Source organism: Sceloporus occidentalis, unplaced genomic scaffold (assembly GCF_023333645.1).
Source record: "Sceloporus occidentalis isolate IW3139 unplaced genomic scaffold, rSceOcc1.0.p SCAF_1, whole genome shotgun sequence".
In the NCBI taxonomy this organism is placed as follows: Eukaryota; Metazoa; Chordata; class Lepidosauria; order Squamata; family Phrynosomatidae; genus Sceloporus; species Sceloporus occidentalis.
Window position 1 is genome coordinate 132,765,388 of NW_028316981.1, and position 25,787 is coordinate 132,791,174.

At 40.9% G+C, this 25,787-nt stretch overlaps 1 protein-coding gene across 2 annotated transcripts in view; it reads right to left on the reverse strand.

Annotated features, from left to right (window-relative positions):
* Positions 1-229: 229 nt before the first annotated feature.
* LOC149322193 (E3 ubiquitin/ISG15 ligase TRIM25-like) overlaps positions 230-25,787 on the reverse strand; it is a 40,956-nt gene continuing 15,398 nt past the window's right edge. For both annotated transcript variants that reach the window (XM_089536682.1, XM_089536673.1), the window contains 3 exons: positions 23,058-23,220; positions 19,806-19,868; positions 230-2,025 (listed from right to left, as the gene is read on the reverse strand). In XM_089536682.1, coding sequence (XP_089392808.1) covers positions 1,487-2,025; positions 19,806-19,868; positions 23,058-23,220 — 765 coding nt within the window. In that variant the 3' untranslated portion in view covers positions 230-1,486. The remainder of the gene's footprint in view (positions 2,026-19,805; positions 19,869-23,057; positions 23,221-25,787) is intronic.

Here is a 25,787-nt window from a genome sequence, read left to right on the forward strand (position 1 = left end):
GGAAGCATGATATATTGTATAACTCTGATGTGGTGGACATGAATACAACTTTCCCTGGTGATTTTTGATATGATGAAATTAATGTGTGGACTTGTGACCCAAACTGTGACTCTAAATCCTGAAAAAAATGCAAATGTAGGGAATGAAACAATTAAAAGAGATGGAAAGTCATTCTGAATCAATCATAAGACTGGTTCAAATCACCATAATCTACTCAGAAAGTCCAGTAGTGTTATTGGCTTTACTATATGAAAAAGACGGTTGGGATCAGCTCTCAGTTACAGTATGAGACAATCACATAGAAGCAGCAGAGGACAATGGAACCACAGCATAAAATTCTCTTTGCAGAACTACATCTCCCACTACATCACACACACTTTTAGCTGCAGGTGCCCTATTTTGTGGATATTTAGTGCCATTGGTCGTATTTAGGGAAAATAGGAGAAACGTTATGTCCCTATAACCAAACACAGGGCAATGAAATCATCTGTTCAGACTTCATCATTTTGTGCCTGGCCACAGGGGCGCAGCCAGGTGCTTCTTCTATTCTTGCTGCTTTCCACATGAGGGGGATGCTCCTATAGCTATAATGTGTTTGAGATTGATTCTGGTCATTGCACAGAGGCAATACAGAATTCTGACTTCTACAACGAATCAAAAAGTGACTTATGATAATTTACATTAATAGGCTACCAGCCAATGCCTTCTTAGGCATGGAGGAAGTCAAGGAATATTTTAACAGAATAACTGGTTTTATGCAGACTTTCCCTATAGAAACATGATAGGTCTAAAATGATTCTCAATATGTGTGCATCTAATGCCAGATTTATCTACAGAGATGGTGATGACGGTGTGTTTCAGTAAGGCAGGGACAGGGAATTTGCAGCCCTTATGAGTTGTTGGGTTGCAGTTCCCCCCATCTCACCTCATGTTGGCTATACTGGCTAAAGCCAATAGGCGTTCCAGTCCAACAAGATCTCCATCACTGGAAGCAGATTCTCCATCACTGGAAGAAGGAGACAAAGAGGTTTGCAGGCAAGCATGAGGTGCAGCACCTGTCTTGTTCCAAAAGGAGCACTTGAGTGTCTTCACAAAAGAGATGCTGATATAAGAACTGGCAATGTAGCAGATTTGGCTGCACACAATGCAGTTTTAAAAACATAAGAAGAATGAGAGATGATCTGGTGAGGACAAACTGAAAACCCAATGAGAAGGGGAAGCCAGAAATGAACCAGCAAGGCTTCTCTCTCTCATAGCCATGTGATCCTGTGGAGCAAGCCAAGATTTCCCATAGTAAAAGTCAGTAACAAAAAGAAATATTTAGGAATACAGTTTGTTTCTGCTTGTATCCATGTGACTTTAAAAAATACCTCAGTAATCATGAGATAAAAGTTAATTTTATCAGCAACAGCAATTGGCCTTTAAGGAAGAATCTGGGAAATTTCAATTTGTTGTTTTTGTTTTTTTCCTTTTGTGTGGTTTTGCTCTACTCTGGGTGTTGTTTCAGAGTAACAGATGCCCCACTGCTTACCATGGCAGCTGGGTATAATGGCTCAGTGAATGTGCTTAGGAAACGATAGATGAGATTCATAGTATTGGTGATGCCATAGAACGTCAATGAGCCAGCAGCGTAGTCTAGCAAGACCCCTATGGTCTTGTAGTAGTTGCCTTGCACCACTGTCTGGATATTGTTATGCCAGACAGAGAACTTCACTGAGTCCCATTCCAAGCACCATGAATTGCTGTTCCTGCCAATCAAGTACAACATACAAGACTTCTCTGTCCGATGCCTGTAGCTGTAGGTGACTCCTAAGCACAGCCATGTGTTTGAGATCTCTGCCTCCCAGTAATGGCAGCCCTCGCACAGGCTGCGGGTGCACAAGAGCTGTGGCCAGTGGTTGAACCCTTGGCTGGGTTTTGAGTAGTTCTCCAGCAAGATCCCCATGTTCAGCACAGAGTGGGTCTCTTTAAAGAGGAAGAGCTCTTCGTTGGCAGTGCTGGCATCAAAATTCAGGGTACAATAATCTGTTTAATGGATAGAAAAAAGAAAAAGAAAAAAAAATCACAGGAGGCTAGAAAAAGATAAGCAGGCCTAGAATGAACAAAGCATGCTCCAAAGTCATAGAGTAATTGAGACCAGAAGGGAATTGATTTAAAAAAAAAAAAGGGGGGGGGGAAATCTCCAAGGAGTTCAGGGTGTAGAATAGGCCTTCTTGTCTCTTGGATTTTACCCTCAGTACAACCCTGCAATGTAGGTTCAGATGAGGAAAAGGGACTGGATCAATAAGCTTCACTACATGGCTGAAGTGGACACTTTACTTGGATTGCCTCAGTCCTAGCTGTATCCTCTAACCACTGCCCAATTCAAGAAGAGCTTCCACAAATTGTCCCAGGTTTAGATTGCCCATCAATCACTTTACATAATAATTTAGACCATCCTGCTTGAGGAGCTGGCTTTTCTTTTTGATTTCATTCACCAGCCCATTCACCACATAACCATTTCATTCTCCCAGAAGCCTCTAGGAGCAGCAATTTACCATTTAGAGTGAAAGGATGTAGGGATCCTATATCCTAATTAACATTTAACATTTACACATTTAACATTTCTTTTTACACAATCTCTTTTTCAAAATCAGGCATCTACTTCCATTTTCAAAGTGTTCTTATTTTTAAGGCATTTCCTGCAATCCAGACTCAATGTAATTGTCTACTCTTGGATGTACTGCTGCCATGAAGCTCAGGCCAGCCAATGTGGAACTTTATCTGTTTCATATTGACAATAATAATAATCCTTTGAGGTGAAACTAGGATACAAAATTGCAATGAGCCCATCCCTAAACTCTCACGTCTGTGAAGAAGTTTTTATATGAAATTTCTGTTATTCAAGGATAGAGAAGCTTTAGCCCTGAAGACATTGCTGGACTTCTGCTCTCATGACTTGAATAGTGAGACATCATAGGAGATGCAGTTCAGCAACAAACACTGGGCCAAAGGCTCTCTACCTCTGCTCTGGTTCACCTCCAGGCAATGCTCTATCCTCTACATCCCACTGATGCTTACTGTGTTGATACGTGCCACAAATGGAGAGCAGACACAAACAAACCAATCCATGTCAAAGGTACAGTATCTCTCTGGGAGAGGAAAATATTAGTAAAGCAAATCAGGTAGTTAAACCAAATGAGCCAATGCAGACGCTTTAAGAAAAGGCAAAGCCCTTAAGTTAGTGACCAGTCTGTCCTAAATGGAAACATCCAGTCTAAATTATAATTATAAAAACAATCTCAAGCCCACACATGACAGTTTCCCCCCTTTTTGATCTATAGTTGGGACAATAAATTAATGGGATGATGGACTGTTATTTAGCTTTTTCAATATCAGTTTTTACTAATTTTGTTTTTAACCTTTGTAAATCACCTTGAGTCCCATGCAGGGAGAAATATGGCTGTTGGCTTCAGGTGGAGGGACACTGGCCATTCAGCAGCACTGAAGAGAGATTCACCTGCTAGTCTGTATGTGGGACTGGAAGAGGGGCACCACCTCACCTTTTGTGTCAAGCAGTGAAAAAGAGCTTGGGTTGAACCAGTGGTTCAAGGCAGCTGAGAAAACTGCTAAGAAACCCAAAAGAAGAGGCTGTACTCTAACCAAACTCTTAACATAACCTTCTTGCCAGCAGGAACTCTTATCCCATTCTCCTGGTGGATTTCCTCCCAGTTTCACACAGATTGCTATTTCCTTGTTGCTGTAGCAATGAGGGAAGAGAAATCTGTACTAGGATCTCAGAGCCAAGATGCAAAGAAAAGCCCCCCCCCCCCCCACCTTTGCCTGTCTCCTTGGGATTCTCCTACAAACCATACAGGTCACTACTACCAGCAAAGGCAGAAGATCTAAATTGGGTTCTCTCCTAGAGGTCCTCTTACCGATCATCTCTCCACACTGCAGGAGGTGGTGGAGAGAAACCCTTTACTTTCTCCCAGCAAGGGGTAAAAACAACTTATTTCTGTTTATTGTTGAAAACATTTATATCCTGACTGATGGCACAAGATCTCAAAGCAGCATATGAGTAAAATAAATATATAACCAGATAAAAACAACTTAAAAGAATATTATTTTTAAAAATTAACCAGTTAATGAGTTTTAAAAAAGTTAGAACAATTTTAAACCATGTACATAAACTTTCTGGAGTGAATCAGTTAGGGCCAGTGATGTTTTACTTGTTGCTTAAATGAAATCAGCATTTGCACTAACTGGACCTCCAAGGGGAGGACATTCGCCAGCTCTTTTATTGTTATTGTGTGCTTTCAATTTTTTCCAACTTATTGTGGCCCTACATTGAAGCCATCACAGGGTTTTCTTGGCATGATTTGTTCAGAGGGGAGTTTGTCTTTGCCTCCCACTGAGAGGAAGAGCCTTATCACATGTGGGGGGTGGGTGGGTTTGCAGCTCAGATCCGCAGTCACTCCTGTTCTAGCAATGTGAAATGTGATGTTTTTTCACACCAGATCTGGGGTCACTCCTGTCTAGCAATGCGAATTCACGTTAAAACGTGATGTTTTACCACATCTGGTTGCCTTTCCATTACCCTTCCAAATTGAGGGGGAAGCGGAGTCAGTTTGATTCCAGACAAGCCATGTGATGTGGATTCAAGCAAAGCATGGTGAGTTGTATTACCACACTGGAGGGTTCAACGATTCAAATCGGCACCCTTGTGCATGCTCAATGGGGCTCTGGACGTTGTCCTCCTTCCCCACCCCCTCCTTAGCTGTCATCCTTCATCAGGATGAAGGAGCAGGCAGGGGATGATGAGATAGGTCATAGGGGGACACTGGGGCCAGGATTGGGATGAAGGAGCAGGCAGGGGATGATGGGATAGGTCGCAGGGGGTCACTGGGGCCAGGATTGGACTGAAGGAACAGCCAGGGGATGATGGCATGGGTGGCAGGGTGGCAGAGAGGATGCGGTGGCATGAAGGAGGAGGAGGGGGATGAAGGAGCAGGATGCAGGGGGCCAAGGGGGGGGGCGACATTGGAGTGATCTTCCACACCAGACCAATTCGAAGTGAAATCGAAGTGAGCTTGAAAGCGAATTCTGTGAATTCACTTTTTTTCCAATATCACCATAATGAGGGGTCACTTTGGAATCACTGCGGAAGTGCCACGGAAGGAGCACCCATAGAAAGGAATCTCGTCTGATAACACATTCACATTATGACGTGAATCCGCATCGTTGGACTCGCAGTCACCCCGGATCTGAACTGCAAAATCTCCAAAAAGCTCCGTGTGATATACTCCAAAGAGAGCGCACAAGTTGGCCAAGATCAGCCAGTGAGTTTCCATGGCCGAGTGGAGATTTGAAATCTAGTCTCTAGAGCTCATTGCTCAAACCACTACACTATGCTGGCTCTCACGTTCCACAATTAGTGTGCCACAACTGATAAGGTCCTCTCCCACCTCCTCACAGTATGCTGATCAATAAAATGAGAAGCATCCACTTCCAGTAGGCCTCAGGAGAGGTGAGCATCAAGGACTCAAGCCATTTAGGGCTTTAAATGTCATCAGAAGCATCTTCAATGCAAACTCAATACACTTGGCAGCCAGTGCAATTTGTTTAAGACTGGCATTTCATGATGTCTACAGGGTATTCCTGTAGGCTAATCAGAAGCTTCTCAGTAAATGGACTACTGTGATGAAACTATCATGGTTTTCTATTTAAACACGCAAGTGTGTGTATATGCATACGTGCAGCCATTGATCCCTGAGCCAGCATCACCTGATGCCCTTAATGCCAAAGAATGGTGTGCCCCAATGCAGTATTGCATGCACAGAAGCCATAACAAGCATCTTTGTTCTGATTGAGCCTCAGGAAAGAACACAATGCTTCCTGCAAATGGAAAGATGGTGACTTTCTGCCCAGTGCTGTTCTGATGCCCTTGTTAAAAGCAGCCACCGAAACACACACACACACACATTCATTTCAGGACCAGAAGTGGATCTGACTCTTTGAAGACCAATGCAAACTAGAAAGTGCAAGATAGTATTGGTTTAATGTGAGCCTTATTAATAATCAGATTAACATTGGCACACTGATCTTTCTTTTGGCTAGGACTGGGATTTTCCAGAGGGAAAGAGAACAGGAAGGTTTTACAATCACTACTTTCTTTGTGAACCACCCCACCCTGGGTTTAATCTCTTTTTAAAAATAAATAAATATAAAAGAGGAATATGTATTCCAACTTGACAGATTTGGGAGTGTGGATCCAGGGTTCAAGGGAGTTAATAGCTGAGCTGAAGTTAGGATTTCCCAGCTCACTCTCTTTCAATCATTAACTCACTTAAAAGCTTTTCAATTTCCGTCTCCCATCTGCAACACAAGGTCAATTACAATGGACAAAAAAATGGCTTTGAAATGGCTATAGAACTCAGGAAATGTACTGTGTAAATTGTGAGGATCTCTGTCCTCTTTCCAGGCTTGGCCAGTCCCAGTGCATATGACCACCCAAAACAGTGTTCATCTCAGGGTTTTCCACAACATTTCCAACAAAACAAAACACAAAATTGAGCTCTGCCTAATGCACACTTCACATAATTTTCCTTAGAACATAGTGGTTCACATTATGATGAAATTTATCAGTACCTGGCAAGTGATATCTGGGCATTGATAGCATTAAGAAGGTATTCCTGTGAGGTTATGTGGGTGATGGAAGAGCAGAAGACAAGAGCAGAGAGTTTCTGTCCTTATAACTTCTCTTACTCAGCACAAGTATGTCTGTAAATATATGTGTGGATGTGTGTAGGCCCATTCATTTTTGTGTCTGCTAAGTGCTAAGTGGTAGAAATTGTACAGGGCTTTCTTTCTTTCTTTCTTTCTTTCTTTATTCATTTCTCTCCACATTAGCACTTCATCCTTAGCATGGATATAGCAGCACTTAAACAGAAAGAAAGAATGCACATGAAGGAGGATGCTCTCCTCAGGGTTATGTATATATTGTTTCCAAAATACCCAGTTGCTTTGCCATATTATCCTCCTAATTTGACTTCTGGAATGTTGAATGTCAGTAAGTGTCAGGGTTATAAATTAATGCTGAAATGCCTGGGACACTAAGATGAGAAAGTGATTGATATTTTAATAACACAATATTTTACTAGGGTTTTTTATTTATGACTTTTAAGAATTTGTGCACTATATCATTGACTGTACAGTAGTCTGTTTACTTACATGGCAAGCCATCTGGAACACAATTGAGATATCAATAAAATAAAATAAAATAAAATGGGTGTGAGTCATTGGACAGGATCAGAGAAACCCATTCTGATCAGAAGAAAGCAAATTCTAGATGCAAACTGTAAACACCTTCCCTGGTAGTGATGTTGGTGGTGGTGATGGGGAGAAATCCAGTAAATGTAACTTCCCAGAGTGGAGATGCAGCAATTGCGAAAGTTAGATCTATTGAACCTGTTGTTAAATGCGCAGAGCAGAATTTCAACCAGGTAAAAAACAGACAGCAATCCCTTCTAAAATAATGGTTTTGCTCCTTACATTGTTTGAAGAGAAATGCCTGATATATTTTCAAAGCACTATGGGAATGGGGGATCTTTTGAAGTTGATTACCAACGCAGAACAGAGCCGAATCAGGAATCGGACTATATTGTAAGTGGAAATGAGTCCTTGGACATACTGTACAGGATTTAAAATTTGCAATCCTTAAACAAGGCAACTACAAAGGAAGACTAGAAAGTGAAACAGCTGAATTTAATTATATTTATGAATTCCAAGCCATTAACAAAGATATGAGAGGGATGCAGTAGCTTAGTGGTTAAGACACCAATTCTGACAATTGTAAGATCGGAAGGTTGGCAATTCGAGGCCCGAATACCACATGATGTGGTGACTGCTGTCACTAGTCCCAGCTTCTTCCAACAACCCAGCAGTTCGAAAGCATGTAAATGCAAGTAGATAGATAGATAGGTACCACTTTGGTGGGAAGGTAACAGTGTTCAGTGCAGTCATGCTGGCCGCATGACCACCAGAGTTGTCTTCAGATAACGCTGGCTCTTTGGCTTAGTAAAGAAGATGAGCACTGTCCCCTACAGTTAGTTATGACTAGACATTCATGTCAAGGGACTACCTTTACCTTTTAAAAGAGGTATGAACAAAGACAATGGCTTCATGTCACATTATATATATTACTATACAAGAGTCCTTCTACTGTAACAAATTTTCGCTCAAGGAGCTGACTTTTGTTGTAGCTTTCACACATCAGCACTAACTGATCGCTGTAAAGATCTGACAGATCTGTACCAGCTCACCCAGCCCTTTGAAAATTTTGGGCAAGGGACATGATTTGTATCTTTCTGAATCCTATTAAAGTGGGCCCTTGGTATCCTCTGGGGTTTGGATCCAGGAAGCACCATGACATACCAAAATCTGTGGATGCTCAAGTCCCATTAAATACAATGGCATAATAAAATAACACTTCTTGTATAACATGGCAAAGTCAAGGTTTACTTTTTGGAACTTTTTTTAAAAAATATTTGCAAGCTGTGGATGGTTAGCTTATAGTTGTAAACCACTTACACACTATTAGTTCAGTATGAAACGGTATATAAATGAAGCTGTTTGGTTTTTTGTTGTTGTTGAATCTGTGGATAAAGAATCCGTAGATACAGAGGGCTGAATGCATATTCTATCCCACTTTCACAACATATAAATATGCTTTATACCTGTAAGCATACCAAAAAGTGGGTTTATACCCACAAAAGTACATGCAAAAATAAAAACAAGTTAGTCTTAAAGGTGCCGCTACATCCCCACCCCACCCCTGCTCCCTTCATTCTTTTTATTCTGTTGAACTGTGGGACATATTAGGTTTAGTTTCAGCCTCAGAATGCCCTTCCATGTGATGGCTGAGCCTATCTGTCTCAAGCTTATTTAGGGACATATATGGGACAGAAAGTGGAAAAGACTCATTTGAAAATCAGAATGTATACTCTAGACTACATACCCTCCAACAGTCCCAGTCTGGCAAGAACAATCCCAAATCATCCTCTCTGTCCCATTTTTCCAACTGCTTTTAAAATGTCCTACTTTCTCACTCCTCCTCCCACCTCCCTGTTTTATCCTCAGCTTAGTTCAATTGCTGTAAACTGAGTTCAAAGTTCGAAAGCAGTTTGCACTCATTTAACTCAATAGTGGGAAGAGAAAGGGGTATAATCTTATCCTTCCCATTAGGCTCAGTCAAAATCAAACTGCTGCAGCCTTTACTGGCTTGTCTGCCTTTTCTCATCAATACATTTTGCTATCTTGACTGCATCTGATCTTGCCATCTGATATTGCTTGGCCACAAGTGTTCCAGTTTTCATCTGTGAGATGTTCAAGGATGTGGGACTATTTAATGCCAAATGAAGGCAATGGGGATGGGGCATGGTAGACACTTACAAAATGATGCATAGTGAAGAGAAAGTGGATAGGGAGATCTTGCTCCCCAACAGAAACCCAGAATCTTCCTATAAAAGTGAATGGTGGAAGATTTAGAATGTATAAAACAGAAGTGGAAATTGTTTGGCCTCCTGGATGTTGTTCAACTGTAACTTTCAGTATTTGTCACTAGTGACTCTATAGGCTAGGACTACTGGGAGGGAGTCCAACAACACCTGGAGTGCTGCTCATCCCTGGTACAAAAGTAAGTACTCCTCACCAAGTATGGAAGTATACTATGGAATACTCTGCCACAAGAAACAGAGGCCACAAGCTTAGCTTGAAAGGGCAAAAGATAGCTGTGTCATGGACAAAAAACACATGGAAACACGTGGAAGATAGGACTAGCAGAAGCTACTAGTCAGTGGTTAATTGATACTATTGCTACATGCTCTCTCCAATCACAGGAACAATATGCCCCTGAACACCAGTGGGGTACAATAGTAGGAGACTACAGCCTCCTTGTGCACTCTTGGTGGGCTTCTCACAGGCAACCAAATAGGTGACTATAGGAGAAAAGAGGATGCTGGCCCAGTTGGAGTTTCCCTTGGGCAGCAGGGCCTGCCTTTTCTTACTGTATTGCTAATGAAGGTTTTTATATTTGCCTTAGAAATGTGGGAAATGCAGAGTCCAGTGTGAGGCTCAGTATCCTCATGTGAAGACATGCAAGATGTAACCAGATAGCCTGTAGATAAGGGAGGTAAGAAAATTTCTTGGATGACAGCAGCCCACTTTCAAGAAAGATTGCCTTTGTGGATGCAAACCAAACATGTTAAGGCATCAGATGGTGTGGCAACATTTGCATTCTGTGGAGTTGCAGGTTAAACATCATGGACAAAACAGAGATCACTTAGGAGATTCCTCATCAGATCTCTCCCTTCAGGGTCAGCCCACAACATTTTACTGCTTGAGATAAAGAAGACACTCCCTCCCCCTCGCCACAGAAGAAACCAACTGGAATAGTGGTTGAATCTTAGTTCAACACAGAGATTTGAAAATGTACTTTATGGTGACCCTTAGGGGAACCTATCACGGGCGTTTCTTGGCAAGTTTTGTTCAGAGGGTGGTGTGACTTTGCTTCTCTCTGAGGCTGGGAGAGTGTGACTTGCCCAAGGTCACCCAGTGAGTTTCCATGATTAAGCAGGGATTCAAACCCCATTCTCTAGCCTTTGCTTCAATATGGGACAGAGGATCGGCAAAACAGCATCATCTGCTGCACTGGAGAGGAGCAGGCAAGCTCAGAGGGAACCGAGAAAACAGTTCTCTGCTACAACACCTTGCCCCTACTCACCCCACCTTGTCCTGGACATTTGCCAGGTGAGGCAACCATCTCATTCTATCTAATGGAAGTATTGGCCTCATGCTTATCTTTAAAGCTTTGTTAGATGTGGCTTGGTCTTTTACCAGCAATCATACACTGTAGTTCCAAGTGTCGTTTTTGATTTATAAAACCTTACCTAGCTCAGGATCCTAATACTGCCCCAGAATGAACTTATCACACAGAGATCACCTTCTCAGGTCAAAGGGTTGAAAAAAGGGAGAAACTGTGGCTGCTGCTGCTAACACAGCTGCCACCACAGCTGATGGAATACTGCCCCCAGTGAGGTCTTCCTGGCCTCAAAATTATCATGCCTTACCCGCCATCATTTCACAGATAGAAATTGGGACACGTGTGGCTTAGCAACATCTCTGTGTAGTCAGGATGGTAAAAGTTATTAATGTGGAAGAACAGGCAAGCTAAGGAGAGGCTGCAGCAATATGCTTTTGCCAGAGACTAATGGCAGGGACAAGATTGCTACCCTTTCCACTGCTCTGTTAGCTGAGTGCATATACCTAGAAGTTACTTTGCAGCAATTGAAGGAAGCTGATGTCAAAGGGGGAAGTGGTGGGAGGAGAGAGAAACTGGGACATTTTAAAAATATCTGGAAAAGTGGGATGACAGAGGATTAATCAAGACTGTCCCTACCAAATCAGGACAGGTGAAGAGTATATCATCCTTTCCAACCCAAGGTTAAACTCCCCCAAATTTTACAAGATATGACAAGCTGGTTATAAATACTAGCATTATACCTACTAGTTATCTTTATGATTTATTATTTCTGCAAAGGGAGGAGTTGTGTTTTTACACTGCAGATAAAAAAGAGTCTTATGACTCTTAAAGGTTTAATATATTTTGTCTGGCATAAACTTTCATGATTTGAAGCCTATTTCATCAGATGTAGGAGTGCACAAAAACTTATTCCAAATAAAATAGTTTTCAAACTGCCCCAAGTGTCTTTCTTGTTTTTGCTGCAACAAGCATAACACAGGAATCCCTCTGGATATTTATATTACATTTTGTTTTTCACTTGCATCTGTTTTAATGGCTATAAAACACCTTACTGGTAAATCTTTTTGTAGAAAAAGGGGTGGTGACGGTAGTGATGCTGACAGCAGCAATTATGATATAAGCAGCCACACCATGCTATTCCACTGCCACCACACACTGTCCAACAGCACTTTCAGGTCAGGAGCTTCAGCTTGGTTTTGTTGTTAACTGTTGCCAAGTTGATGTCGACTGATGATGACCCCATGAATGAGAGACCTCCAAGTCATCCTGTCATCAGCAGCCCCGCTCAGGTCTTGCAGATTCAGGACTATGGCTTCCATGATTGATTCTATCCATCTGGCATGCTGCCTTCCTCTCTTTCTACTGCCTTCTACCTTGCCTAGCATTATTGTCTTTTCTAGTGAGTCATGCCTTCTCATGATACGTCCAAAATACGTCAGTCTCAGGCTGCATTCGCGCTGCAGAAATAATCTAGTTTGACACCACTTTAGCTGCCGTAGCTCAGTGCTACAGAATTCTGGGAATTGTTTGTTATGACACCAGAGCTCTCTGACAGAGAAGGTTAAATGTCTCACAAAACTACAGTTCATAGAATTCCATAGCCGTGAGCCATGGCATTTATTTCTGCAGTGCAGATGTGGCCTCAGTTTAGTCATCTTGACTTCTAGAGAAATTTCAGACTTGATTTGCTATAGAATCCATGAATTTGTCTTTTTAGCAGTTTAGGGTATCTGCAGAACTCCTCTTCAGTACATATCAAATGAATTTTTTTCTTCCTATCAGCTTTCTTCACAGTCCAGTTTTCAGCGCCATACAGAGAAATGAGAAATACAATGGTATGAATAATCCTGACTTTGATAATCAATGATATATCTTTACACTGCAGGTTCTTTATAGCTGACCTTCCTAGACCTAATCATGACTACAGTCTCTATTTAGATTAATGACTGACCCAAGGTATCAGAAACCTTTGACTATCACATTGTTTTCACTGTCTGTCTTAAAGTTATGTAAATTATTTCTAGTCATTATTTTTGTTTTCTTAATGTCCAACTGTAAATGTGTCTTTGCACTTTCTTCCTTGACTTTCTTCGGTACTCATTCCATGTCTTTGCCATTTTCTGCTAATATTATGGCCTTATCTACATATCTTAAATTGTTGAGTTCCTTCCTCAATATTCTCAACTCACTCCTCCATGTCTAATCCATCTTTTTGTATGATACGTTCAGTGTACAAGCTAAACAAATAGAGTGTTAAAATGCAGCCTTGCCTGACCCTCTTGACAATTGGAAGCCATTCCGTTTCTCCATATTTTGTCCTAACAGTAGCCTCTTGTCCTGAGTACATCAGGACAATCAAATGTTGTGGCACACCCATTTCTTTAAGAGGATCCATTGTTTTTCATGCTCTGTACAATCAAAAGCTTTGCTATAATCTATAAAGCACAGGCTGATTTTCTTCTGAATTTTTTTGGTGTGCTCCATTATCCAATGTAGGTCTGCAATATGATCCTGTATGGCTCTACCTTTCCTTAACCAAGCTTGGACATCTGGCATTTCTTGCTCCATACATAGTAAAAGTTTTTGTTGTAGAATTTTGAGTATAGTTTTGCTTACACAGGACATTAATGCAATGGTCCAGTGGTTATTGCAATCCCTGATGTCCCCTTTTTGGGGGATTGCAATGTATATCGAGTGTTTCCAATCTGTGGGCCATTTTTTTGTTTTCATATTTGTTGACAGATTTTAGTTAGGATTAGAGCACATACTGTCTCTGTAGCTTGAAGCAGCTCTGTTGGTATGCCATCTGTTCTTACTTATTTTTTTCTTCCAAGTGCTCTCAGTGCAACTTCACTTTCTAGAACTGAAGGTTCATCTTCATATGGTTCTTCCTTAAATGAATCTGTCACTCTTTCATCTCTTTCATATAGTTCTTCAATGTATTGTTTCCATCAACTTTTTACTTCTCCTTGGTCATGCAATGTGTCCTTCTTCTCAGTGGTATCACTAGGGCAGTGCAGTGGTTGCAGACCTCACCGGGTGACATCCCAGAAGAGGGGTAACAACTAGTCAGGCCCTCCCCGCTGTGATGTCCTCTTCCTTTTCCTCATTAGGAGAAGGACAGGGGGCCCTGAGGGAGGCCACACATGCTCCTCCCATGCCATGCCAACCTTCTTAGGAGGAGAATGATGTGGTGGCCCAGCGCACTCTCCCTGTGCTGTCCTGTCCTTCTAATGAGGAGAACAATGAGGCAGGCTTAAGGGAAGCTGAGAATTTCCCATTCCTGTCTGCTTTAAGATGCTAGTCTCAAGTATGGCAATGTTTATATGTTCCATTTTTTGTTTTATAATGTCACCCATGTAAGTTTAAAAGTTTAGTGGTGAAATAAAGCCTAAAATCTGCTTAAAAGCCAAGATTACTAAACTGAATCTTTCATAGTTTTTGTGAGTTTTTCAGGCTATGTGGTCATGTTCTAGAGGAGTTTATTTCTGACATTTCACCAGCATCTGTGGCTGGCATCTTCAGAGAACATCTTCAGATTTCTCTGAAGATGTCAGCCACAGATGCTGGCCAATGTCAGGAATAAACTCTTCTAGAACATGGCCGCATAGCCTGAAAAACCCACAAAAAACTAGGGATGCCTGCCATGAAAGCCTTTGACTTCACACTGAATGTTTCATACTTTGACCATTATCTTTCATACTTTGACTCATTAGAAAAGACAATGCTTGGTAAGGTGGAAGACAGTAGAAAAAGAGGAAGACCACATTACAGATGGATAGACACAATTAAAGAGGCCACATCTCTGAGTTTACAAGATTTAAGCAGGATTGTTGAAGACAGGGAGACTTGTGGGTCTCTCACTCATAGGGTTGCCATTAGTCAAAGTCGATTTCATGGCAGTTTAACAACAGCAAAGAACCCAAACCACTTAACTCCCAGTTCACCCCTCTAACCATTATACCAGAAAGTATGTTTAATAAATTTTGATGCAGAATTCAGAGACATAGCTGTGTTATAGACTTGAATATCAGTATGCAAAGGGCTCTTGTAGCATTGTTGAGATTAATTGAGTGAAATATGTTGTAGCATAAGCTTTCATAGACCTATTCTTGATCTTGGCATCTGAGGAAGTGGACCAAGTCTCTGAAACTTTATGCTACAATGTATTTTGCTCTGTTACTCTCAAATGTGCAGCAAGATCCCTTTGCATACTAATTCTGATGCAGTTAAGTTTCAAATAACTGTGCTAAAACATCAGCCTTACCTTAATCCTCAGTATAGGATTATGTTATAATTTTACATTATAGAAGAGCCAATGCTTTTCTTTGAATTAATCACAAAGATCCCACAATGGGATTGACACGGGGTATGTTGGAATGGGGTAGGGTAGTAAAAATCTTGTGTGACCAGGAATATTGATAAGGACTTCCTTTCTATCCCCTGCTGCTGATGTAGGTCAGCCTTTCCTAACCTATTGCTTTCCAGTTGTGTTGGACTACAACTCCACACCTATTAGCTGAGAATGGCAGGAGCTGTAGTCCAACATACCTGAAAGGCCACAGGATGGGTAAGGCTCTAAGGCAAATGATGGCACGAGGTGAGGCTGGTAGGCATAACACAGTCATCCTGACTGAGGCCAAATGAATGTATGAAAAGAGTGGTTACACTGAGAGGATGAAGGAATGTTACATAAGAAGGATTAATGTTAGAACATTTTGTTCTGCCTACAAGACCAAGGATCAAGTTTGGGTGGAAACTGGTTGAGGTGCTGCTGGCACTGCACTGCTAGCCTGGAGGCTTGTGAATTCCTCAAGCTCTTCCCCCACATGCTAAGAGCAGTTTTCCAACTCTATAAAATATAGTGAAAAAAAGAAGAAGACACAGAGTAATATTTAAACAGGATAAATGTACAGGTGGTGTTTAACTTTAAAAAGAAAGAGGCAGAGCCCCTGGAAAATAAAGAAAAATGGAAGGAAAATTCAATCAGTAATTAAATCAGTGAAGCAATTTGATTTAATGGGAGTAAGTATTTCCCATCAAAAGTATTGTGAAAGGTGACACTGTGGGACAGGAATCCAGGCTTGCTTTACAGGAAGACCCAGGGCGAATGAATCCTTTTTCTTTTAAAGATCTGTCTCCAGGTACTCTAATTACAAGTTTAAAACTTAGGGCACTATTCCCCAGTGAGAAAGTGACTTAACTCATGGATATTTTATTTTTATTCTCCCCAATATGTTGCCCTCCTGATGTTTTGGACTACAACACCCCTGGAGGGAATACATTGAGGAAAGTTTCTTTAGTCTATGAAGAATCATTCTAGAGATTATGATTACTTTTGGTACATCTGCTATGGGCACCTGTAGAAAAAACCTTGTAGAATCTGCTGTCCTGGGCTACCAATAGGATTTTGCTGGAGGCTGTCAAGTCCCTCAGGAAATGCTTGAGGACATAGCTTATCAAAATTCGGACACAGCACAGCTGCAGCATCTTCCCTGGGGTTTGTGATCTGTTCTCCCCACTCCCAATAAAGCCTTTTGGCTGCTGCTTGACAAACACAAATTCAACAGGCTGTGTTTTTTCAGCATAGAGAAGTGGTGACAAAGAAAGATGTAACATAATTGTTAAAAATATATCTGCATTTTAAAAAAAATCATACATGGCCGCCTTACTTCACTCCTGCCTCCCAACAATTTCAACTGCTTTCACATTTCTTTGCTGCATCATGCCTACCACTGTATGAATGTATTGTCAATAGCTACATCATCATCATCATCATCATCATTATTATTATTATTATTATTATTATTATTAACCTTTATTTATAAAGCGCTGTAAATTTACACAGAGCTGTACATACAGTCTTTTTAATTAGACGGTTCCCTGCCCTTGGGCTTACAATCTAAAAAGACATGACACAAAAGGAAAAGGGAGTAGTGGTGGGGAAGGGGATGAGGTCCAGCAGTTCCTTTCTACCTCCAAGGCCTGGACCAAGGCAGATGGACTGGAGGGAGGGCTTGGCTTCATAATGGATGGTTAATCTTCATTCAGGGAGGCAAGCGACAATTATGCAAGGCCTGGGAATGCTTCTCTGAACAGGACGGTCTTCAACTCCATTTTGAAGCTGGTTAAAGAAGTGATGGCTCTTGTTTGCGGCGGAAGAAGGTTCCAGGAGTGAGGGGCAGTGAGTGAAAAGGGGCGAATCCGAGATGGGGCAGAGGGAATCCTGGGCTGGGACAGCAGACCTTGACTACCAGAATGGAGGGCCCGACTGGGAAGGTGAGGAGAAAGAAGGTCTGATAAGTAAGGAGGGGCCAGCCCATGGAGGGCTTTAAACGTGGACAGCAGGATAATGCAAGCTAAGTAGAAAGTCTTGCCCTGCCTATGGCATTCTAGGTTTTAGTGAAGTTTTCTGCCCTTCTGAACAATTCATCCAGAATTTTTGGGGTGAAGAATTTGTAAGGCCAAATTAACTTTTTACTTTCTGGCCCTTTGTTTGTGATTTTATAATACAGTACATAAATCCACCCTACCAAACTGCATACTCTGAGAGTTTGGTTGGTTTTTGTTTTTTGGTATGACAGCCTTAGTACAAATGCTGGCACATCATGACAGCACATGCTGTTGTCATAAGCTAAGGGTGACGCTGGTTCTCAGGCCTTTTGCCTAATGGGATTATGCACAAATGGCAGCGCAAGCCACAGCTAAAGACACCACATCCAACTTAGGATCAGGGAGCTGGGATGCAATTTTCTTCCATTCTGCCTTTAAGCAAGGGAGTATTCTTCACATGCTTTGCATCTGAATTCTGTGGGACTGGGGAAAACAGTTCATGGTAGGAATTTGGAAAATAGTAAATAGACTTTCTCCCATCTTAATATGGAATAACCTCAAACATTGTTGGTTTAGTTTTTCACTATGTAAATTCAGCTTCACTTTGTTCTTAAACTGCATTATAATGGCTGTTGACAGTAAACTATGTAGAGGCAGACACAAATCAGCAAAAGAATTACTGGGGGAAAGTGATCTAGGGTGATCATTTGTAAAATCAGTTGCTGAAGGAGAGTTCTTCAGATACTATGGGTTGCCAAGAGGACAAATGAATGGAGAAAATCAAGAAGGAAATCAAGAGTAAATCAAGAAGCGAAAATTAGTAAACTATGCTATTGTGTTTTGGACATATCACAATACCTCATAATTTATTGTTAAAGAGAATAAAGCCTGGTAAAGATGAAGACAGTAGGAAAAGAGGAAAATCTCATTACAGGTGGATTAAATAAATCAAGAAAGACACACTTCTAAACTTGCAAGACCTGAGCAGGGCTGTTGATGATCAGGGATCTTGGATGTCTCTTATTCATAGGGTCACCATGACTGAAGCAAAGTTGATGGCAAATAACAGCAAGAATAAAAACTTATTCAGCTGTGTTACTGCAACATCTCCCATATATGCCTCTCATGTATTAATAGTACCACAGATCAAAATGAATTTCACTAATCATAATACGTCACTATGAGGGTCTGATATTATATTATTAATATGATATAAACTAATATAATATAAACTAATATAATATAATAATTATTATTACTAATACCCCAGAGGACAGGATCAAAATTCAAAATGACCTGAATAGACTAGAAAGCTGGGCCAAAGCTAACAAAATAAATTTCAATACAGAGAAATGTAAGGTACTGCACTTAAGGAAGAAAAATTAAATGCACAGATATAGGATGGGGGACACCTGGCTGAATGAAACTACATGTGAAAGGGATCTAGGAGTACAAGTAGACCACAAGTTCAACATGATGCGGCAGCTAAAAAGGCCAATGCAATTTTAGGCTGCATCAATAGAAGTATAGTGTCTAGATCAAGGGAAGTAATAGTGCCACTCTGTTCTGCTCTGGTCAGACCCCACCTGGAATATTGTGTCCAGTTTTGGGCACCACAATTTAAAAAGGATGTGGAGAAACAGGAGTGTGTCCAGAGGAGGGCGACTAAAATGGTGAAAGGTCTGGAAACCATGCCCTATGAGAAATGACTTAGGGAGCTGAGGATGTTTAGCCTGGAGAAGAAAAGGCTAAGAGGTGATATGATAGCCCTGTTTAAATATTTGAAGGGATGCCATATTGAGGAGGGAGCAAGCTTGTTTTCTGCTGCTCCAGAGAACAGGACCCAAAACAATGGATGCAAGCTGCAGGAAAAGAGATTCCACTTCAACATTAGGAGGAACTTCCTAGAATGGAGTGGAGTCTTCTTCCTTGGAGGTCTTTAAGCAGAGGCTGGATGGCCATCTGTCGGGGATGCTTTGATTGAGAGTTCCTGCATGGCAGAATGGGGTTGGATTGGATGGCCCTTGAGGTTTCTTCCAACTCTGAGTCTATGATTCTATTTCATACCACCATTACAGTATTATTATTATTATTATTATTATCATCATCATCATTATCATTATTATTATTATTTTAATGGCATTTTAACAATGATGTAACATGACCTGGAATCTGATGTGTTTCATGTAATGCTATTTTTGCTGGTCTTTCAGTGCCATAGTCAGTAACTTTTGTATCCTGTGAATGCCTTCTTCAATGACCCAACAACCCATACCTAATAACACTGAATTTATCATCTCCAGGTATTTTTATAGCTTAATGGTATATCTTGCGCTGGCGGGATACTCATGAAGCTTGGTCAGTCATTAAGCTTTCCCCCACCTGAGTAAAACAATATTTTGATGGGCAACACTATCAATTATATCCATAACTGATTATTGGGAGCAGAGGATTGTCTTGACTTGGCATCAAAAAGATTATGATGTTGCATCCAGGCAGACTTCACAAAGAGACAGCATTCTATCCCTGGAAATAGCTTTTTTACAACTGGGGGTTGTACCTTGCCTTGACACATACAATCACTCTAACAAAAATAATCAACTGCCTGCTTCTAAGTTTAAGACTTTGCAGAGGATTATGGTGAGAAAATAAATTGAAGTATTTCACCTACACCTTAGGAGATTCTTCCGGTCTGTAGGTGCTGGTATCACTTCATAGGGCACCATTGTGATCCCTGAAAACAGAAAGGATTTGATTTATTTATTCTCTGCTCTCAGAACATTCTGAACCTTTTTGCTAGGCAAAAGAGGCCAATCTTACCCTTAGTGCCATGGACAAATCTGATTTTGAACTTATTTTTTAAACTCTTGAGTGATAGCAGAATCTTGTCTATTCTTTACTACGCTACAGAGTTCTCAATTATCAGCCCAAAAGTGTTGGTATTTCAATGTGTTGTAGTAAATAGAAGGATGTTTGTCATGTATCAACTTCAAAACTAACAAATTTATTATGAAATAAGTTTATAAGCTTTCCTGGACTACAGCCCATTTCATCCAATGTATGATTTTATAGTCTAGAATTCCAGCTATACATACAGTAATACGGCTGCAAGTGAGACTGTACACAGTGAAGTCAGAGGGAAATTAAATACATAAAGTGACTACTGTGATAACTACATTAATAATACTGTCCATTCAGAAACTATTTTCATGAGTAATACAAATCCCCTGGCCCTCAGTACGTCAGTTAACACAAGATAATGTGGTAAGAAAATTTCATTTAGATTCAAGTCTCTGTTTAAAGCCTGCAATGTACTGATGGATTTAAATCTTTTGCTCTAATCTCCCTTTGAAGTTTCTTTGCTTCAGTAAACGTTTATTTGTTCAGTTCCTTTCCCACATTCACATTCAATAGAGTGAGGGAACAACATAAAGCCAAGTGTCACTGGCTGGGAATTAAGACACTAGAATAACTTGGCACAGACTGCAAAGGCAGCTTCTCATGGGTGCTTCTCTCAATCTCAAGTTACAGTGGTGTTTTACTGCAAAAAGTGGAAGTGGTTCAAACTGTGCCAGAAAAAGGCAGAACAATTTTGTGAGGGGCTTTTGAAAATCTCTGCCATGCGTAGTTGGCATCAGAAACAGTACTCTGTGAGTTCACCCAATTTGTCATGTAGTGGAACTAGATATATGCAACATAAGAATCAAACAAAATGTTCACTCCAGGTATACCCTTGGAATCTGAGTGAACCAATTTTGTATGTCTGGGGACCAATATCCAGCTGAAGTATTTCACAGAAAAAATACCAGAGCAACCGCTGCATGATGCTAAGTTTCAGTGGCAGGAATAAGAAAACAAGTCCATTTTGTTTAAAACTTATTCTTTTTTGAAACAAAAGAAGGGTGGAAAGAACAGGGCTTGTTCTAAAGAAGAATCATAATTCCTGGAGGCTTCCAAGGGTATGATTTTTCCTTTAGAAGAAGGTGCCTTCCACACCTTGTTTCAAAAAGGATAAAACTGTTTTTTTTCTAACCAACAATTCTGGGTGATAAATATAGTGGCTGCAAAAACGGAGGGCTGCATATGGCCCACAGGCCCCAAAAGCCTAATACATTCTTTTATGATAGCATCTCTTGTCCATGAAAAGGTTTCCAAAAACAAACCTCTCACACTCTGTTTGCCGAGTATTTGACTGAGTCACTGTTAACTCATCACCACCCACCCCAAAACACTACAACTACAGTTGACAGATCAAAATCATCCCAGGCCCTGAAATTTCTGGGCCAAAATGTGAGATCTAGGGATGGCTCCTGGTGATGTCATGGGTGCAGGATGTGGTGATGTAATTAAGCATTATGTATTCAGCAGAAACAAGAGCTGATTACACTGTGTCACTCGAACACACGCAGAAACAGAATGTGTTTTCCTGGTTGGAAATTAACTGTATCTGGAATTGTGACATTTGATTTAATTAACCTTTGCAAAGCACAGTAAGCTGCACAGCCAGCTAGAAGGCTTTCCCTCTGACTGGAGGTTTGCATGCAGCCTTGTCTCTTTCCTGGAGGTGTCCCTGTGAAAAGTGGGAGAATCTGAACCCACTCCTTTCATTTGGAGGTAACCCATCAAAACTGGTGACACTGTGTGACACTCTGAGATCTGGAATCTCTAACACATAATAATAGTGCTGCTGGAGTAGGCTAGCCTTCTGTTCTCTCACAACAGGCCAAGCTGTTACTTCTTAGAAGCCCATCGGCAAAGCATGAGAGAAATACTATCCCTTCCAATGGTTTTCAGAGACACAATGACTCTGATGCTGAAGGCAAGAATTTAGCCATTATGATCAATTAAGGATAGTGACAACTCTAGTTTCATTCGCCTGCACACTGCAGTAGTAAATTCTATTATGCAACTATGCACAGTATGAAGAAATGCTTCATGTGTCTTGAATTGCCAACCTTTCAGTCTAGTATTATGACAAAACTTCTTCCCATCCACTTCATCTAGGCACCATGTGTAATTTTATATATCTCCATCATTACTATCCTTAACTGATAACTTTTCCTTAACTTATAACCTGTCCTTTTCAGCACCTTTTCCAGGGCCTCATTCCTACTATGTTTTAAACTGGTTTGCAAATTGGTTTGAAGCGGTTTAAATGACCCTGGTTCACATGTGAACTGAACTGCTGAAACGATTCAGAGAGGGAGGCAATGTGCTAGACCCATTTAACCCAAGTCTTTTTGACACTGATTTTTTCCATGTCTTTTTGAATCAATTGATTCCACGCAAGTGTGAACCAGATGCGGAGCGGAATTGATTTCAAGAATCAATTTGAAGAATCGAATTCACGAATTGATTCAGTGTCAGTGTGAATGAGATGTGGATCAGAATTGATTTACTATGATGTGATAAGGCGTCACCAGGTGGAGAAGCAGAAATTAACAACCTGTGTTTGCCCACCCTTCGACCCTGGTATGGAAGTACGTAAATGTGATTGCAGTGATGGACAGAGAAGAAAAATCCCGCTGAAAACACTTCAGATTAAACCAATTAATTTGCCAATGTGAACTACAAATGGGTTATTTTGAAAGACTCCCACAGGAAACAGTTTAAATTGAATCAATTCATTCGTCAATGTGAACCCCAAGTGGGTTATTTTATTTTATTTTATTTTACAGCAAGAAAATGTGATTGGGGCAAATGTAGTGTGAACCACGCTCTGCTGCCAAACCGATCCATTGGTTCAGATCACAAAGCGATTTATTTGTAAGTGGGAATGAGGCCCAGCTCTACAACATACTTTTCAAGATGTAGTGGTGACCAGAACTATAAATAGCATTCCAAATGAGATTGCACCATAAATTTGTATAAGAGCATTAAAATATGGTAATTTTATTTCCTGTGGATCCCTTTCCCAACTCACCTTTTTGAAGCACTTTGTTGATAAAGCACAGTCCAATCATGGATATCTGGGATTTCAAGTCAGTGAGTGTCTGTTTAAGCCCTACAAAACTGGTGGGTTCTTCGCATTTCAGACCAGTCAAAGTCTCTGTACAACCAGACATCATGTTTATTTTGGGAATGTCCTGTAAGAGCAAAAAAGTTTTAGAAGTGATTGTTTGTGGAACTAGGACTCTGGGAGAGCAGGGTTTGACTCCCTCCTCAGCCATGGAGACCTACTGGTGATTGACCTTGGGCAAGTCACACTATCTCAGCAATTGAGGAAGGCAACAAAAAACGTTAACTGAATACATCTTGTAAAAACAAATCCCTTATGAGTGTGATGTAGTGGTTTGAGGGTTGGACTATGACTCTGGGGGCCTGGTTTGAATCCCCATTTGGCGATGGAAACCACTGGTGACCTCTGGTAAATCACACTCAGATGGAGGCAAAGGCAACCCCTCTCTGAACTAATCTTGCCAAGAAAATCCCATGGTAAGGTCACCATAAGTCAGAAATGACTTGAAAGCACACAACAATGACAACAACAAGGTCACTATAAGTCAGCTTGAAAACACATAACAACTTTTGGAAAAGAGAATCTGAATTTCTTTGGAGCAGAAACTAGACTTTTTTTTTTGGCACATCTCTCTACTATGGAGGGGTACAGACTGCCCAGAAAGGGTGGCCTGCCAGCGGCTGTTTTTCCGCTGGAGGGAAGCCTCAGCCGCCAAATGGCACTGCTTCCTGCCAGCAGAAAAAGAACCTGCAAAAAGCGAGTTCTTTCTATGCCACGGTGGGGGCGTAATGAGTGCGCCACAGTGTGCCACTGGCGCACTTGTTACGCAAGTGTTGCGCAGTGCCATGCAGATGCCACACGGCACTTGAGTAACAATGGTGGCACCCATGTGTACAGGGCGTCGCCATTTTGATGCCCACGTCATGTGTGAGGGTTGCAGGGTGCCTGGAAACACTGCCCCGAGGCACCCCTCACACGTGACTAGGGCATCCTTTCCGGCCCATCTGGACCGGGCCATTATGGTCTTTCAAAATCATTTTATCCTCTCTGTACAGATAGGCATTGTGTTATGAATACACACTTTCTCTCTCAAACACATATACATATATATGTGATGATTCTGCCCACCGTCATTGTATTATTGTATTATTGTTTTTAGATTTTATAATTTTAATTGTTAGAACTGTTTAATCCTTTTTTAAGGGGGAGATTGTATATATCGCTGTATCATTTTAATGTTGTACGCCGCTTTGATTGTTTTAACAAACAGCAGGATGTAAATAAAATTATTATTATTATTATTATTATTATTATTATTATTATTATTATTTATATACCCCATCCCATATACACTCTCTGTGAAAATATAAAGCTTTTGTGCTTTGGGATCCAAATGACAGAAGTACTGAAGAAAGACTTTAAAATATGTCTGCAACAACCATTGCACTTTCTAGATCTTTAAAAAAGCATGGACAGTTTGAAGACACATGGGACAGCAACCACATGTAAGCAAAGTAGTTCTATATCTGGTTGAACTGGCAACTGCCTAGGAATTCCATGAGCTTCTTAAAAAGTGGGATAATCTGAATAATAATATGACACTATATAAAAGACATAGAATAATCCAGTAGCACTTCAAGAGTAATTGGGGAAAAGAAAACTCTAATCTAAACTTTCTTGGAGAACAGTCCACTTCAGCAGATGTAGTCCATGAAAGCTTATGCTAAAAATTTCTTTTCCCCCAGACAGTTTCAAAGGTGCTACTGAATTCTTTTATGTCTTTTTATGATGAAACAGATTGCCATAGCGATCTCTTTAAACTACATAATTGTTTTTTTATCACATATTTCTATGGCTCTAGGGCAACACTACCTGCTCATTGGGTATCCTCGGGGTGGAACTTGGAGCAATGTGTTATCCTGACACGCATGTATTTCTGTAATCCATTTTTGCTGGGAAAAAGATAAAAATGAGGCAGTAGAAGTAGAAGGTAACTTTAGACCCTATTCATACTATCGAAATAAACTGGTGTGGAAACTGGTTTATTTCTGTGAAGTTCACACTTGCCCCGACTGCACTCGGAGCAGTTGCGAGGGGGTGGGGTGACCAAAACACCCGCTTAAACCAGTGCATTTGGCACTGGACCCCTTATCACTTCTTTTTTTAAGAGCAGCAATGATCCACATCTTCGGTAGTGTGACCATGCTACCGAATTGATTCAGATCATGCTGCATTGTTCCCGGAAATGGAGGCACCTCCATTTTAAATTGATACAGTGGCAAATGTAAACTACAACAGGATTAAAATGGCACAGAGAGATTTCATTGCAGTAAACGTAGTGGGAACACCAAACCGATTCTGAATCGGTTGTGAATCAGCACAGAGATGCGAATCTCTTCATTTAAAAAAGTAAGTGTGAATGGCCCCTAAGTCTTTCTAGAGGAAGGAACTGGTAAAACTGCCTGAGTATTCCTTGTCTAAGAAACCCTATGAAATTCTTGGGGTTGTCATAAATAACAGACAACTTGAAGACACATGCCTGACACATATACTCTTTGCAAATGCTTTTCTGAGGGTGACTTGAATTGTTCTTTCTTCCAATTTTAGGGCCTGGATTAGGAACCAAAACATTTAAAAGCAAACTGGGAACCATTGCTGGAAACAATCAGGGTGAGGTGTGTGTGTGTGTGTGTG